The 16594-nt window shown below is 38.0% G+C and overlaps 2 protein-coding genes and 2 pseudogenes across 2 annotated transcripts; all 4 read right to left on the reverse strand.

Moving 5' to 3' along the window:
• Nucleotides 1-1396: 1396 nt before the first annotated feature.
• LOC132174375 (subtilisin-like protease 4) lies at nt 1397-3564 on the reverse strand (annotated as a pseudogene).
• Nucleotides 3565-7041: 3477 nt separating this feature from the next.
• LOC132174376 (subtilisin-like protease 4) lies at nt 7042-9355 on the reverse strand (annotated as a pseudogene).
• Nucleotides 9356-12806: 3451 nt separating this feature from the next.
• On the reverse strand, nt 12807-15415 carry LOC132174377 (subtilisin-like protease 4). The gene is given in 3 exon segments (XM_059586042.1): nt 12807-14764; nt 14767-15065; nt 15327-15415. Coding segments are annotated over 3 exon segments (2346 nt in total).
• A 12-nt stretch (nt 15416-15427) lies between these two features.
• On the reverse strand, nt 15428-16594 carry LOC132174378 (subtilisin-like protease). The gene has a single exon (XM_059586043.1). The coding sequence runs from the start codon at nt 16592-16594 to the stop codon at nt 15428-15430; it is 1167 nt and encodes a 388-aa protein (XP_059442026.1).

A 16594-nucleotide genomic window follows, 5' to 3' on the forward strand; every position in this document is an offset into this window, starting at 1 on the left:
TTAATAGGATTAACCGGCTGTCAGTTATTAATTTAAAAGATTAGATTTGAAGAATTTCTTTCTAACATAATTTAGATAAAACTTGTCCTTCAACCATGGACTCCTGATTGAGAAATGTAGGGGTACTTAATCCATCCATTTGTATGGTTTATGACTCTATGATGAGCCTGTGATGTTGTCCTCTCTAATATGCCGATGTTGTCCCCTCTAATATGCCATTGGCAAATAATGTCAAACATTAGAAAGTTTAAAGTTAACGATGGAAAGCCTATTCCTTACGTCTCCTTCTGTATTCAACAACCATTGCAGTATCTTTTCAATATACACTCATAATCTTGTCATTAACCATTTGTTTTTAGGAGATATCATTTAATCCAAAGATCATTGTTAGCCTTCTATTCTCCTCTAGGGAAAGCCGGATTTTTCCGGCATGCTTGGCAGTACCATAAGGACCTGGTTCAGCCTTAAAGACCTCATCCTTGGCTTGTGAAACTAGTTGGAGATTAACATTTTGTTTAAGTAAAAAAAAACGGGCAGAAGCTTTTGAAAGGAAGTTGACTAGTGAATAGGATTTGCTGGTTTATGGGACGTAGGGTTGAAGATATCCAATCTTCACCCGCAAAATTTCAAGGTTATTTTTATTTTATATTTATTTTTAGGAGTACTTAGACAAAATTACATATACTAAAAAGAGGCAAAATACAAAAGAATGGGTAGGGGTAGGGGTAGGGGGATCCCAACAAACTCAGGTTGAGTCAATATAGTGCCAAATAAGAAATAATTAAAATACTGCAAATGGGCAAAAAAGAAAAAAAAGAAAAGAAACAGAGAGACCTAGTCCAGTAACTTCTTGACTCACAGGCCAAGAAAAAAGTTGTCGAAAATGGTGGTTTTTGAAGTAGTCCAAGGGTGGGTTGCCTGGAGGGGCACTTCTTGCGACTGCAATAAGGGATCTTGGTTACCATAATTAATGGGAAAAATGGCATTGAAATCAATTGGGGCTACAGCATGCTTTGTTAGAGACAAATTTCCATATATATATATATATATTACTTGTCATACGTTATGGAAACCATTTGCCAAAACCCCAGAACAATTAGCATGGTATATTCATCGATCTGAACATCTCAAAGTCCAAAATTTTAATTCAAAAACCTTTTTTTTTCTCTCTTAGCCTGTGTATGTCCTTTTATGAGTTTTTAGAGGCATTTGGGGATTTGGCTATACTGCTACTTCCGCATTAAATTTCATTTATTCATGGTGATATAATAAGTAATGGTTGAGATCGAAGGATCACAAACTTTTGTATAGGAGGGTACATAAGGGTATAATGACACCTAACATGAGGGTACATAACTTCTGTAGAGGGTTTTGTCTTAATTAGGCATGTGTAACTTCAGGCATCTGCTTCATCAAACATGACAACTATTGGGCTTCGAACTGAATACTTATAACCAGAAACCCATTTCAAATATCCTTGGGTAAACTTCTGATCTCCTGCATCATATACACTGTTGTTTTCTTTGAGAAAAGTAACAGTGTATGTCTCCTTCTGGTTCAACTCCTTGAATACAAGCTTGTTAGGGCTCACGCCAACACTTACTCCTTGGGGCGAAATAATATCCAGAGTGTAAGATGAATTTACCTGGCCAACATTTGTCAGAGTCCTTGTAAATGTCTGAGGACTAGAACCCAGTACAACTGAAAATGAAGGATAATTTAGTTGTGCCTCAGGAATGCTTTTTACTTCCATGCATTTCAAATTGCGTTGAGTTATCATCTTTACTATATGATTTGTGTAATTCAACCCGCATAAATATGGAATGTAGTCATCTGGTTGGATGTCATAGACAAGGCCAGGATCATTTGCTTTTGATGGATTCACATGGCCTGCACCAGTGGCAAATATGTGGGCAGGGATCATAGTGTAATCAGCAATGGGCTTGCCTGCAAGGTTTAATACGTCAGCAGTTGTCATGATCGCAGACTTGATTGCAGCAGGTGACCATTTTGGGTGGGAGCTCTTGAGCAAAGCTGCAATGCCGCTTAGGTGAGCGCAAGATATTGAAGTGCCCGAGTCCATGAAAAAGTTCCTGCTAAAACTTTAGTTCCTCTCCGAACTGGCTGGTGGCCATGGCCATGCAGCTAGAATGTTAACTCCAGGTCCTATGATGTCTGGTTTCAAAATCCCGGGGCTTATCCGGCTTGGGCCTCTGGAAGAAGAGGAAGAGACCATGGGGGCGTATGGTTTTCCATTTATAGTTCCTTCCTTGGTTTGGAGGTTGAGTTTATATATGCTTTGATTTTTAGCCCAGCAGCATGACTCACTTGTGTTGCAGGAAGAACGTGTTCATCTGCTGTAAGAGTGAAGCCGTCAAGTTCATCATTCATAAGAATCATGGCAGAGCCTCCGACATTTTTGACTTGTTCCCCTCTGACTATTCCTGCCATTCCCCCTCCCCCTTCACACAACACCACCTCTCCTTTTAACTGGACATTTGTCAATGTGCCTGGGTTCCAATATGGCAATGATCCAATCGCGCCTGCATAAACAAGAGGCAAATATGGAGACGTGAAATTACTAGGCTGAAAAAGGGATTCACCTTCAAATTCTTCTCCAATTTTAAGCCTTGCTGTGGCTTTAACCATTCTATCGGTGGTGCTTGCTCCAGCAGTTAGTACCCATGGGGCCATATTTGACACCGACCGATTGAATGGGCCTATATTCCCGGCTGATGTGCTCACAAAAATTCCCCTTTGAATTGCACCGAATGCACCTATTGCTATTATATCATCGAGGAAAGAATCAATGGGGCCTCCACCTATTGAGATGGAAAGAACATCCACGTCATCCTCAATAGCTGTGTCAAATGCGGCTAATATGTCACTGTCGGCACAACCCTCATTTGAACATACTTTATATATTGCCAAGTGAGCCAAAGGTGCTACACCAGCTGCTGTACCTTTGGCAGTCCCAAGCACATTAGCGCCTTCCACGAAATTTCCAACAGCTATGCTTGAAACATGGGTGCCATGGCCGTCTTCATCCAGTGGTGGCATGGACTGCTCAAGCTTTGTCGAGCTATGAAAAGTTCTTGCACCGATGAGCTTGTTATTACAGGCCATCCCTTCAAATTCACACTTTCCTTTCCATTTAGCCGGTGGAGGAGGCATTCCCTTGTCGTTGAATGAAGGATGATTTGGTGATATCCCGGTGTCTATAACTCCAATTATAACACCCTTGCCAAGATTTGCTTTTTGCCAAAATCCCACGCCTTGGTGCAACCCCAAGAAGCTAGGACTATGAGTTGTATGCAGCCGCAATGAGGTAGCTGGACGAACCAACAAAACCCCATCCTTCTTCTCCATTGCTTTTGCTTCCTCATCTGTTAATCTTGCTGCAAACCCATTAATTGCATGTCGGTATGAATAAACCATGTTTGACTGCATGTCCAAGCTTGCAGTACTGGTAGCTGGCAGAAATGAATGATGATACCAGCTATCCAGATCATCTACCCTGCTCTCTGGCTTTTCAGCATGAACAATATAGGTATTTAAGCTGCTTCAATCATCGTCAACCTCACTTGGATATCCAGATTCTTCTTCATGAGATGGTGAGATAAGAAACAAGACAATGATACCGAGGAGAAATAAACCATTTGATACCACTTCAAACTTTTTGCTCTGCATGATTGTAGAAACAATAAGAAATGCTATTGCTCCTTGCTACTTCAATATTTCTTACTGGGATGTGTACATATATACATATATGGTGGAAGGGGAGAAGGAAATTTATGTATGAATGATGCCAAAGCTGCGAATTTGTCTGTGAACTCACAACTGTCTCTTCTTTTATTTCAAAATACATATTTTCATAGTTGTCTAGTTTTTCTTTATATGCACATAACCTTTTGACTAGTCATTAGTTGTCTCATATTACCTTTGATCGTGTCTTTTGGTGAGTCTAATGTTGTGTTTGCTTTGCCTGCATTTCTCTGTCTTTTCGAATCATTGTACTTGAATTTTGTTTCGATTCTTAAATCCTTGGAATAAGAGCAATTGAAAGAAATATTATAATTCAAATCATATTATATTTTGCAAAGCCTGTACCATCTCTTGTTGGTTTTCTTTTTTTTTTTTTTTTTTTTTTTAAAGGATGTTGGGGATTTGGCCAAAATATTCATCATTTTTAAAACGACTCTTTGTTCAAGTAAAAGTTGTATCTCTAGGTTTTCATCATGAGAATGAAAAAAACTTTTCACCATATAGATTAATGGTTTAGAATGTTCCATTGGCCACAAAAGCCATTATTTTAAAACGACTCTTTGCTCAAGTAAAATGTGTATCTCTAGGTTTTCATGAGAATGAATATATAACTTAATATAGGAGCCACTCTCTCATACATTGATTCTTATATATATATTTCTTGGAATTTGATGCCAAAATCTGCTATCACGAGGTCAAATGGATGCATACAGACAAACATTGGCTCGATATCTTTATCTTTTTTAATTTTTAATTTTATTTTTTGTGTGGTTTAAAATTTCTACTGGACTTCTTTTGTTAATTTGTGTTATCTATGGTGATATTATTCAGAATTTCAGCCATTTCAGCAAGGATGATTCAGAAAATTCTCGCAGGAATTAAAGTATTTGGAATAATTTGTGTTCCCACATATTTAAAGAAGTACAATTATTAAAATGATTTAACTATAGAAAATGGTCAGACAAATTGAGATCTTGATCTTGAGAGTCTAAGATGATCTGGATATATAATTCGCATCGAATTAATCTCATGAATTAAGTTGAAGCCAAATGATTTGCAAGCAACACTTGATCAATAATATTTGCAGATCAAGGCTACTTCGAAAGCATCTCATGGTACTTACATTAAGCACCCATAATTTTTTAATTAATTAATTAATTTTCATTTAATTTTTCTAATAATTAAGAGCTGGTGCATGAGAAGTTGAGCCTTTGACGTACACGTACATGGAGATCCCGGTGGGAAGCGGGAACTTGGAGTTGGAGGGCGCACAACGCTAGGTAAGCAAATTTTATTGTCACGTACGTGCATGAAAAGAATTTCGAAGAATTAATGAAGAAAATAAGTTATTATTGTAGAGAAAATACTTAAAATAAATATTTTTGCAACTAAGAAAGAAATAAGTTAGGTATAAGTTATTATTATAGAGAAAATACTTAAAATAAATATTTTTGCAACTAAGAAAGAAATAAGTTAGGTATAAGTTATTATTATTGTAGAGAAAATTGCAACTATGAAAGAAATAAGTTTTAAGTATTACGAATTTACGACAATATGTGAAATCCATGCATATATGCATTTATTAAACAATTAAGTAGGGTTTTGGAATGAGTTTTTTTTTTTTTTTTGAAGAGAAATGCTATATGTCATATTTTTACCTCCGCACAATGCTGATGTGACAATCTTAACTAACCCATAGATTATTATTATTATTTAAACAATGACTAATTCAAAAGTTGATTGTAACTATCATGTTAGCTAGCATTGTAGAATAGTTGTGAGATAAAAAATATAGTTTCTAGTATTATTCTTTCTTAAATAAAGAAGTCTATTGAATGTAAGGTTCGAGAGGGCAGAATGAAAGGTTCAATTTTGAATTATAAGCGCGGTAAGTAAACAAACTAGAAACCCCAATAGTAAATTAAAAATGTTATTTCTCTTGAACTAAAAATGGTCACTGTTTGGCAAACCATTTTGCCTTTTTTTTTTTTTTTTTACTGTTCACGCCACTTTTCCCAAAAAAAATCAACATAAAAAATTCTCTCTTTTTTTTTTTTTTTTTTTTTTCACTTTTTATTGTTTTTAAATAAAAAAACACTATAAAACTAAACTTTTTCATTTTTAATACAAAAAATTTATAATTTTATAACACATGATCAATCCACATCAGCCACAGTATCTAAAGGAAAATGATTTGTCAAACGGACCCGTCATAATGAAAAGGTTGGGGATTTTATTTAATGAAGTAACCACTCTTTGTTCCCAAATTGGTCCAACTCATAATTCACGTTTTTAAATGCATTTGGGGATTTGCCATCTACTACCTTAACAAGGCTCAACTTACATTTGAATGTGTTAAGCTAATGAATAGAGCATGTAACAATTATAAAATTAATTGAATGATTAAACTCATAATTTTCAAATATTTTAAGTACTTAGGACAATTTGTGATTTTAACATGGTATAAAAAAAATAGTTTTGAATTTGAGTCATGATTCTAGCTATAATTTACCTGCTTCCATTTCAGTTAAATATTTTATGTATTAGTCTTCACTTGTTTTATAAAATTTTAAGGTCTTCACTTATTGAGGATGGAGTTTGAGAACACATGTAATGGAGAGTATTAAAATATTGAATGATTGAATTCAATGCTTTCTTATTAACTTAAAATTTTGAAATAATTAGTGGAATAATGTGCACTTGCACTTCCCCTCTTGAAATATTAGTGATATAGTTCATGTTAGCATACGAAATAGGCTAAAATGACATAAAGGAATTCACTTATTTGCTTTCCCTCCAACCCCCGCATGCGATAAGGATGCTCTTAATTTTATTTGAAATGAAGAAAATCTATTTTATGGTTAAATTTAATGTTGTTGCATCTAACGGTGTGATTTTTTGAATGGCATGCCAACAAATTTATTACGTCGCATGCATCACCTACAATATCAGATATGCAATAATATTAAATCGTGACTAAGAAATGACAGATCTTTCTATTTCACTTTACATCGAAAGGATCCTATCCCGCCCCCCTTTCCCTGAGTCGATTAATATACTACAACAAGAGTTTTCTTTCCACTAAATTTCATTTATTCACGATAATATAGGTAAAGGTGAGATTACAAGATCAAAAAGGAAAAGGATACATTTAGATATATATATTTCGGTCTAAGAAGTGGGCAGGGGTTGTAATGACACCTAACAAGAGGTACATGTATAATTTCTATAGAGGGTTTTGGCTCTTCTCTCAATCTGTTCTAGGCATGTGAAACTTCAGGCATCCGCTTCATCAAACATGACAGCTATTGGGCTTCGAACTGAATACTTCTGAGAAACCCATTTCAAATATCCTTGAGCAAACTTATCCCCTGCATACCCACTGTTGTTCATAGACACACTGCAATTTGATCTGGAAAAAGTAACTGTGTATGTCTCTTTCTGGTTCAACTCCTTGAATATAAGCTTTTCAGGGATCACATGAACGCTTACTCCTTGTGGCCAAAGCATCTTCACAATGTAGGATGAACTCGGCTGGCCAACATTTGTCAATGTCCTTGTAAATGTCTGAGGGCTAGAACCCAGTACAATTGAGAATGAAGGATAATTTAGCTGTGCTTCAGGTATGCTTTTTACTTCCATGCAATTCAAATTGCGTTGAGCTATCATCTTTACTTCATGATTTGTGTAATTCAACCCGCATAAATATGGAATGTAGTCATCTGGTTGGATGTCATAGACAAGGCCAGGATCATTTGCTTTTGATGGATTCACATGGCCTGCACCAGTGGCAAAGATGTTGGCTGGGATCTTAGTGTAATCAATAATGGGCTTGCCTTCAAGGTTAAGTGCATCAGCAGTTGTCATGATTGCAGACTTAATTGCAGCTGGTGACCATTCTGGGTGGGAGGCTTTGAGCAAAGCTGCAATGCCGCTTAGGTGAGCACAAGACATTGAAGTACCTGAGTCGATGAAAAATCTTGTGGAGTTAATCCCCAATGGTGGTCATGCAGCTAGAATGTTAACTCCAGGTCCAATGATGTCTGGTTTCAAAATCCCAGGGCTTGCCACGCTTGGGCCTCTTGAAGAAAAGGAAGACACCATGGGGGCAGATGATTTTCCATATAATACAGTTCCTTTAAATAAGATTGTGGCTGTTGGTATGGAGGTTGAATTTATATATGCTTTGACTTTCAGCCCAGCAGCATGACTCACATGTGTAGCAGGAAGAACATGTTCAGCTGCAAAAGTAGTGAAGCCTTCAAGTTCATCATTCATGAGAATCATGGCAGAGCCTCCAGCATTTTTAACTTCTTCCCCTCTAGCTATTCCTGCCATTCCCCCTCCCCCTTCACACAACACTACCTCTCCTTTCAACTGGACATTTGTCAATGAGCCTGGGTTGCAGTATGGATATGATGCAATTGCTCCAGCGTAAACAAGAGGCAATAGTATTAGTGGAGACTTGAAATTACTAGGCTGAAAAAGGGATTCACCATCAAATGTTTCGCCAGTTTGAATCCTTGCCGTGGCTTTAATCATTCTATCAGTGGTGCTTGCGCCAACAGTAAGTACCCATGGGGCCATATTTGCCACCGTCCGATTGAATGGGCCTATATTCCCAGCCGAAGTACTCACAAAAATTCCCCTTTGAATTGCACTGAATGAACATATTGCAACTATATCATTGAGGAAAGATTGAAAGGGGCCTGCAGAGAGTGACATGGAAAGAACATCCACGCCATCCTCAATTGCTGTGTCAATTGCAGCTAATAGGTCAATAGCATGACAACTCTCTATTGAACATGCTTTATATATTGCCAAGTGAGCCGAAGGCGCTACACCAGCTGCTGTGCCTTTGGCATTCCCAAGCACAGTCGCGCCTTCCACGAAATTTCCTGCAGCTATGCTTGAAACATGGGTGCCATGCCCTTCATGATCTAGTGGTGACATGGACGACACACCCTTTGTTTGTCCGCTGGAGCTATGAAAAGTCCGTGCACCGATGAGCTTGTTATTACAGACCATCCCTTCAAATTCACACTTCCCTTTCCATTTAGCCGGTGGAGGAGGCATTCCCTTGTCGCTGAATGAAGGATGATTTGGTGATATCCCGGTGTCTATAACTCCAATTATCACACCCCTTACCAAGATTTGCTTCTTTCCAAAATCCCACTTCTTGGTGCAACCCCAAGAAGCTAGGACCATGAGTTGTATGCAGCTGCAATGACGTGGCTGGACGAACCAACAAAACCCCATCCTTCTTCTGCATGGCTTTTGCTTCCTCATCTGTTAATCTTGCTGCAAACCCATTAATTGCATGTCGGTATGAATAAATCATGTTTGACTTCTTGTCCAAGCTTGCAGTGGTAGCTGGCAGAAATGAATGATGCCAGCTCTCCAAATCATCTAGTTGGGCAGACACTCTGCTCTTTGGCTTTTCGACATGAACAATGTAGGTTTTTATGCTGCTTCGATCATCTTCTGCCTCACTTGGTAATACAGTTTCTTCTTCATATGATGGAGAGGTAAGAAACAGGACAATGATACCAAAGAGAAATATACCATTTGACACCACTTCAAACTTCATGATTGTAGAAAAGATAAGATATTGTATTGCTTTTTTGCTACTTCAATATTTCTTACTGGGATGTGTGTATATATATATATATAGAGGAAAAGGAGATGGAAATTTATGTTTGAATGATTCAATGACTCACAGTTGTCTCTTCTTCGCTTGAATATTGTATCATTTCGTAATTGAATCGGTTTTCTGTATATGCACGACACCCTTTGACTAGTCTTAACTTTCTCATATTATACTTTGATTGTCATTTGGTGAGTCTATGTTGTGGTTACTTTACATGCAATCCAAACAATCTTTTGTTTTTCTTTAATGTTCCCGAAGGATATTGTTCCATTTTGCCAAAGAGTCGTCATTTGTAAAACGACTCTTTACTCAAGCTAGTAAATGTTGTATGTATCTAGAATTGTTTATTTTGAAAACCACTCGAGCAAAAATGATCCACTCTAATAAAAATAAAAATAAAAAGATTTTGCAATTGAAACCTTTCAGAATTGAACTCTGAAAATTCTGAAATATTAGAAGAGACAGCCAGAAAAAGGCAATCTTGGGTTTGCACGTCCGTTTGGCTCCTCGTTGTTATAGAGTGGTGTGTCGTTGGATCTTAAATAAGTATAATTGAAAGTGCTGGGCACAAAGCCACGTGCAATCTTAATAATGGAGTATGGATATTGGGTTAAGAAATATTCCTGATGTAGGACGGCAACCATCCAGATCCTCTCCGGCCGGGTCATTTGATGAACAGATTTGGCTTATATGCTGTTATTTTAATAACAGTATGTATGTTGTAGTTTAATAAACAGTCAAGATTGAATTTTTTAAAATATCTCTTGATTTTCTCTTTCTTATTAAATGCTTCTAAAGGTAAGTCAACTTTAAGATTCAATCTGAATCGTTGATTAAACTACAGCATACATACTGTTATTAAAATAATAGCATGTAAGCCAGATCCCATTTAAACTGGAAAATATCCAGTTAATTATATTAGAAGTGTATTTTTGTCTCCTAAAAAAGTGAAAAGAAAAAAAAAAAACTATTTAATATAACTAACTGTATATTTTCCAATACATTTGAACGGGAGATGATCCTGTTCCCCATTCGGCACAAGCAAAATTATGATAAATAGCGGATCTAAAATTAGAGCAATGCCGTTTGAGCATATTTTTATTGACATTCTATAATGCTGGCAATGCATATGGAGCTCAATTGGCACTTTCTAAGATACTGATTAAGATAATTAATTAGTAAGGTTACTGTTATAACCCGAAAAATAATTTTCACTTTTTAAATTTAAATCCTGTAGAAAATACAGAAGCATGGTTTTGAAACAAGTAGGTTTATGGATTTTGCGTTCTTAAAAGAAAAAAAAAAAAAAAAAAAAAAAAAAGAAGGAAGAGGAGATATATTGATCAAGCCTCATGCGATTGAAATCAGATTTTGAGTGTCCAAAACCCTAGAAACTCGACCCTAAGCCATATTTAAGTTTCCTTAAACCTATTAAAGCATATATATTTGTTTGAAAACCAAGCCTTTCAGAGCTTGAGAGTGAAGATGAGGCATGGAAGAAGTCCGGAATTGATGTCTCTTGTCAGTTCCTTGCCTATAATGTTTGATCGATGTTTCTTCTATATTCCTACCCGGCCAAATCCTTTAATCTCTGATTTCTTATTTTCTTTATGCCGTAGCCTTGTTGTTTAATTAATTAGGTTGTGTTTTCATGACAGGATGAGTTGTTTTTAAATAAATACATGATTTAAACCATAGTTTTCAGATAAAGAAAATTGATATTTCATGTTTCTCATTGATTGATGATTTTAAAGTGACCACTATGATTTTGGTTGACGTTCTTTAAGTTTTACATACTCGATCACCGTTTTAAATTAATACAATCAAGTTTTACATATACTCAATCACCATTAGAGTTAGGAGCACTCTGAAATTGGGTCATTTTAATAAAACGACTTTACTATGGGTCATTTTAATAGTAAAACGATCTCTCTAAGAAGGAGGGGTCGTTTAAATAGTACAATACTATTCAAACGACCCCTCTCTTTGAGAGGAGTCGTTTTACTATTAAAATAATTTGTTAAGGTAATCAATTTATGTCCTAATAGTTTTGATTTATTAGGGTACGTAATCAAGGCAAAACTTTTGATGATTCTCGTATCGAGAGCGTAACCTTGAGACCTAACAATTATCCTTGGACATTTTCAGGTGTTGTTGAAACTCTAAGGATGTTCGATAGTGTTTGGATGCACGTTTAAGGGCTTGAAAAGGCTCAGAACTAGTTATGGAAAGCACTAGGATTCATCCTTGCACTGGCAGGATTGTTTCAGCATGGCAGGATCAATTCCAGCCTCTCAAGAGATCGATCACAGCCTTGTATGATTGATCCTTGGTCCCTAGGATCGATCCCAAACAGCTAGGATTTTGATCTCAAAACCTTTAGGATCGATCCTAATTGCTTTGGAAGCCTGTTTTAAGGTTTTCCGTATGTGATTTAGGTTTCCAAGTGTGTTTTTAGGGCTGTGATTAATGTTTGGCTAATTCTATGTATTTTAGTATTTAACCAATATTTAATTTTTTTGAAAATTCATTTAATTTTTATTTTAAAAGAAAATATGGGTATTTTTGGAAGAACGACATAAAAGAAACTTAATTGCAACACAATGATAGTTTGATGTATCTAATTATCACACCTGTTAGTTCGTGAGACTTTTTTGAAAATAACTGATATTTTAGGAGGCCTAAATATATTGAACCCTAAATTTTTCATGCATTGGGCTTTACTTGTTCATTGGAGAATTAGATCAATCCCACGTATGAAGGAGAATATTCAAATATTGATTGAATGATTAATCCTCATTTTCTTATTAACTTAACATGCATTTTGGTATAATTAGTGATTGAACATACACTTCCTCTCTTGCATTATTACTGATCCACTTATTGTTAGCATGCGAAATAGGGTAAAATGACATTAGTGATCCACTTCATTTGCGACTACCAACAACAACAACCAAAAACCAAAAAAAAAAAAAAACTCTCTCAATAAAGATTTAAGAGAAATGATATAATTCATTATATTTTTAGCCATGGATGATTCCACCATTGATCTTATATGGGATCTACATGAGTCAACAAATCTAATGGTTCATATATTAAATTTGTAGGATGAGGTTGATGAGAAAAAGATGGAAAAAATGTTGACGTAAATCATTCCTCAAGATTTAAACCCCCCTTTTAAATTTCATTTATTTTATGATGATAAATATAGGTAAAGACTAAGATCACAAGATCTGAAGATCACAAAGGAATAGGGATAAATTCAGAGATTTCTAAGAGGTAGGCAGGGGATGTAATGACATGAAACAGGGAAGTTACATAGCTTCTGCAGAAGTTTTTTGCTTTTTTTTTCTCATTCTTGAAGCATGTGTAAGTAACTTGAAGCATCCGCTTAATCAAACATGACAGCTATTGGGCTTCGAACAGAATACTTGCCAGAAACCCATTTCAAATATCCCTGTGAAAGCCTCTCGTCTGGATACACAGTGATGTTTTCTTTGACAAAAGTAATGGTGTATGTCTCCTTCTGGTTCAACTCTTTGAATACAAGCTTATTGGGCCTCACATGAACGCCTACTCCATGTGGTGAAACAATCTGCAAAGTGTAAGAAGAATTCGCCTGCCCGACATTTGTCAGTGTCCTCGTAAATGTCTGAGGACTAGAACCCAATGCAACTGAAAATGAAGGGTAATTTAGTTGTGCTTCGGGTATGCTTTTTACTTCCACACACTTCACAGTGAGATGAGTTATCAGCTTTAACTCATGGTCTGTGTAATTCAACCCACATAAATAAGGAATGTAATCATCCGGCCGGATGTCATAGACAAGGCCAGGATCATTTGCTTTTGATGGATTCACATGGCCTGCACCAGTGGCAAAGATGTGGGCAGGGGTCATAGTGTAATCAGTAATGGGCTTCCCTTTAAGGTTTAGCACATCAGCAGTTGTCATGATTGCAGACTTAATGGCAGCAGGTGACCATTCTGGGTGGGAGGGTTTGAGCAAAGCTGCAATGCCGCTTAGGTGAGCACAAGACATTGAAGTGCCAGAGTTCATGAAAAATCGTGTTGAGTTCAAGTCACTTTTTTTCTTCTCCGCATCCAATGGTGGCCATGCAGCTAGAATGTTAACTCCAGGTCCAATGATGTCTGGTTTCAAAATCCCGGGGCTTGCCAAGCTTGGGCCTCTGGAAGAAAAGGAAGAAACCATGGGGGCATATGATTTTTCAAATACGGTTCCTTTAAATAAGATTGTGGCTGTTGGTTTGGAGGTTGAATTTATATATGTTTTGATTTTCAGCCCAGCAGCATGGCTCACATGTGTTGCAGGAAGAACATGTTCAGTTGCAATAGTAGTGAAGCCGTCAAATGCATCATTCATAAAAATCATGGCAGAGCCTCCAGCATTTTTAACTTGTTTCCCCTTAACTAGTCCTCCCATTCCCCCTCCCCTCTCACACAGAACCACTTCTCCTTTCAAGTGGACATCTGCCAATGTGCCCTCACCTACAGAAACCAGAGGCAATAGTGGAGACTTGAAATTACTAGGTTGGAAAAGGGACTCACCATCAAATTCTTCTCCATTTTCAACCCTTGTTGTGGCTTTAATCATTCTATCAGTGGTGCTTGCTCCAACAGTTAGTACCCATGGGGCCGTATTTACCACCGTCCGATTGAATGGGCCTGAATTCCCAGCCGAAGTGCTCACAAAAATTCCCCTTTGAATTGCGCTGAATGCAGCTATTGCGATTGTATCATTGAGGAAAGATTGGAAGGGGCCTTCAGCGAGTGAGATTGAAAGAATATCCACGCCATCCTCAATAGCTGTGTCAATTGCGGCTAATATGTCAATATCAAGACAGCCCACTCTCGAACATACTTTATAGATTGCCAAGTGAGCCAAAGGCGCTACACCAGCTGCTGTGCCTTTGGCATTCCCAAGCACATTGGCGCCTTCTACGAAATTTCCTGCAGATGTGCTTGAAACATGGGTTCTGTGCCCTACATCATCCGTTGGTGGAATGGACTGCACACCCTTTGAGTGTCTACTTGAGCTATGAAAAGTTGTTGCACCGATGAGCTTGTTATTACAGGCCATCCCTTCAAATTCACACTTCCCTTTCGATTTAGCCGGTGGAGGAGGCATTCCCTTGTCGTTGAATGAAGGATGATTTGGTGATATTCCGGTGTCTATAACTCCAATTATAACACCCTTGCCAAGATTTGCTCTTTGCCAAAATCCCACGCCTTGGTGCAACCCCAAGAAGCTAGGACTATGAGTTGTATGCAGCCGCAATGAGGTAGCTGGACGAACCAACAAAACGCCATCCTTCTTCTCCATTGCTTTGCTTCCTCATCTGTTAATCTTGCTGCAAACCCATTAATTGCATGTCGGTATGAATAAACCATGTTGGACTGCTTGTCCAAGCTTGCAGGGGTAGCTGGCAGAAATGAATGATACCAGCTACCCAGATCATCCAGTTGCGCAGACACACTACTCTCTGGCTTTTCGACATGAAAAATGTAGGTGTTTATGCTGCTGCCATCATCTTCTGCCTCACTTATCAATACATTTTCTTTTTCATGAGATGGAGAGGTAAGAAACAGGACAACATTGTGGCATTGTTCCACACTTGTTGTGTCCAGGCACCTCACAACAAAATGGTCGAGCTGAACGTAAACTTAGGCACATTTTAGACATTGTCTGTTCTCTTCTCATCTTCACATCTGTTCCTACCCCGTTTTGGGGTGAAGCCACTCTCACGGCTGTCTACACGATCAATAGGTTGCCTACCCCTATCCTTGATAATTACACTCCTCACGAGCGGTTGTTTGGCTCTATCCCTTCATATCACCATCTCCGTGTCTTTGGTTCTGTTTGTTTTGTTTTACTCCAGCCTCAAGAGCGTACCAAACTCGAGCCTCGTTTTCGGTTGTGTTGTTTTCTTGGATGTGGAGTGGAACAAAAGGGGCTACCGGTGTTATGATCCTGTGTCTCATCGTCTTCGCATCTCATTTCAAATATCCTTGAGAAAATTTCTGAATGACCCTATTGCTTTCTGGGATGAATGTCACTTCTAGAGGTGATATTTCCATACCTATCCCTTGAGGAACCAAAACCTCCAGAGTGTAAGTTGTATTAGCTTGGCCAACATTTGTCACTGTCCCTGTGTATGTCTGAGAGCTAGACCCCAATATGAGTGAAAATGAAGGGTAATTCAGCTGTGCTTCAGGTATGGTTCCAACTTCTGAGCACTTCACCCCCGCGTGTTGCACAATAGCCCTTACCATTTCATCTGTGTAATTCAAACCGCATAAATAAGGAATGTAATTCTCAGGTTGTATGTCGTAAACAAGCCCCGGATTGTTTGCTTTTGATGGGTTGACATGGCCGGCACTAGTGGCAAAGATGTCGGCAGGAAGAAGTGTTTGATCCACGACGTGGTTTCCTTCGAGGTTTAGTATATCAGCGGTGGTCATGATTGCGGACTTAATGGCAGCGGGCGACCAGTCAGGGTGTGAACTCTTAAGCAAAGCTGCAATGCCACTAAGGTGAGGGCAAGAGATTGAGGTGCCGGGAATGACATTAAATGTTGATTTCGAATTTGTGTTGTTGTCTCTAGGAACTGGCCATGCAGCTAGAATGCTAACGCCGGGTCCTATAATGTCTGGTTTTAAAATTCTTGGGCTCACTTTGCTTGGGCCTCTAGAAGAAAAGGAGGCAATCATTAAAGCCGATGACTCCCCAATTACAGTTCCTTTAAACAAGACTGTTGCTGTTGGTGCTGTGGTTGAGTTGATGTAGGCTTTGATTTTCAACCCCACAGCGTAGCTGACATGTGCAGCGGGAAGTACTAAATCCATCAGGCTCTTGGATTTGGCTTCTATGGCTTTGGCTTCCTCTTGAGTCAGTCTTGCTGCAAATCCTGCGACCACGTTTTGATCCGAATGAACCACGCGGGGTTGCTTTTCCTTGCCTTCATTGGTGGCTTGCAAGAATGAGTCGTACCAGCTATGCAAATCTTCTGATTGTTTTGGCTTCTCAACATAAACAATGAAAGTTTTCAAGCTGTTTTGCTTCTCATCAACATGATGATCACTAAGCGATACAACATGAGCTGTGTAGAGACTAGACATGGAAATGAAGTAGAAAACAAGCATAACCTTTTTTCTCTCCAT

This window comes from Corylus avellana, chromosome ca3, assembly GCF_901000735.1.
Source record: "Corylus avellana chromosome ca3, CavTom2PMs-1.0".
Taxonomy (NCBI): Eukaryota; Viridiplantae; Streptophyta; class Magnoliopsida; order Fagales; family Betulaceae; genus Corylus; species Corylus avellana.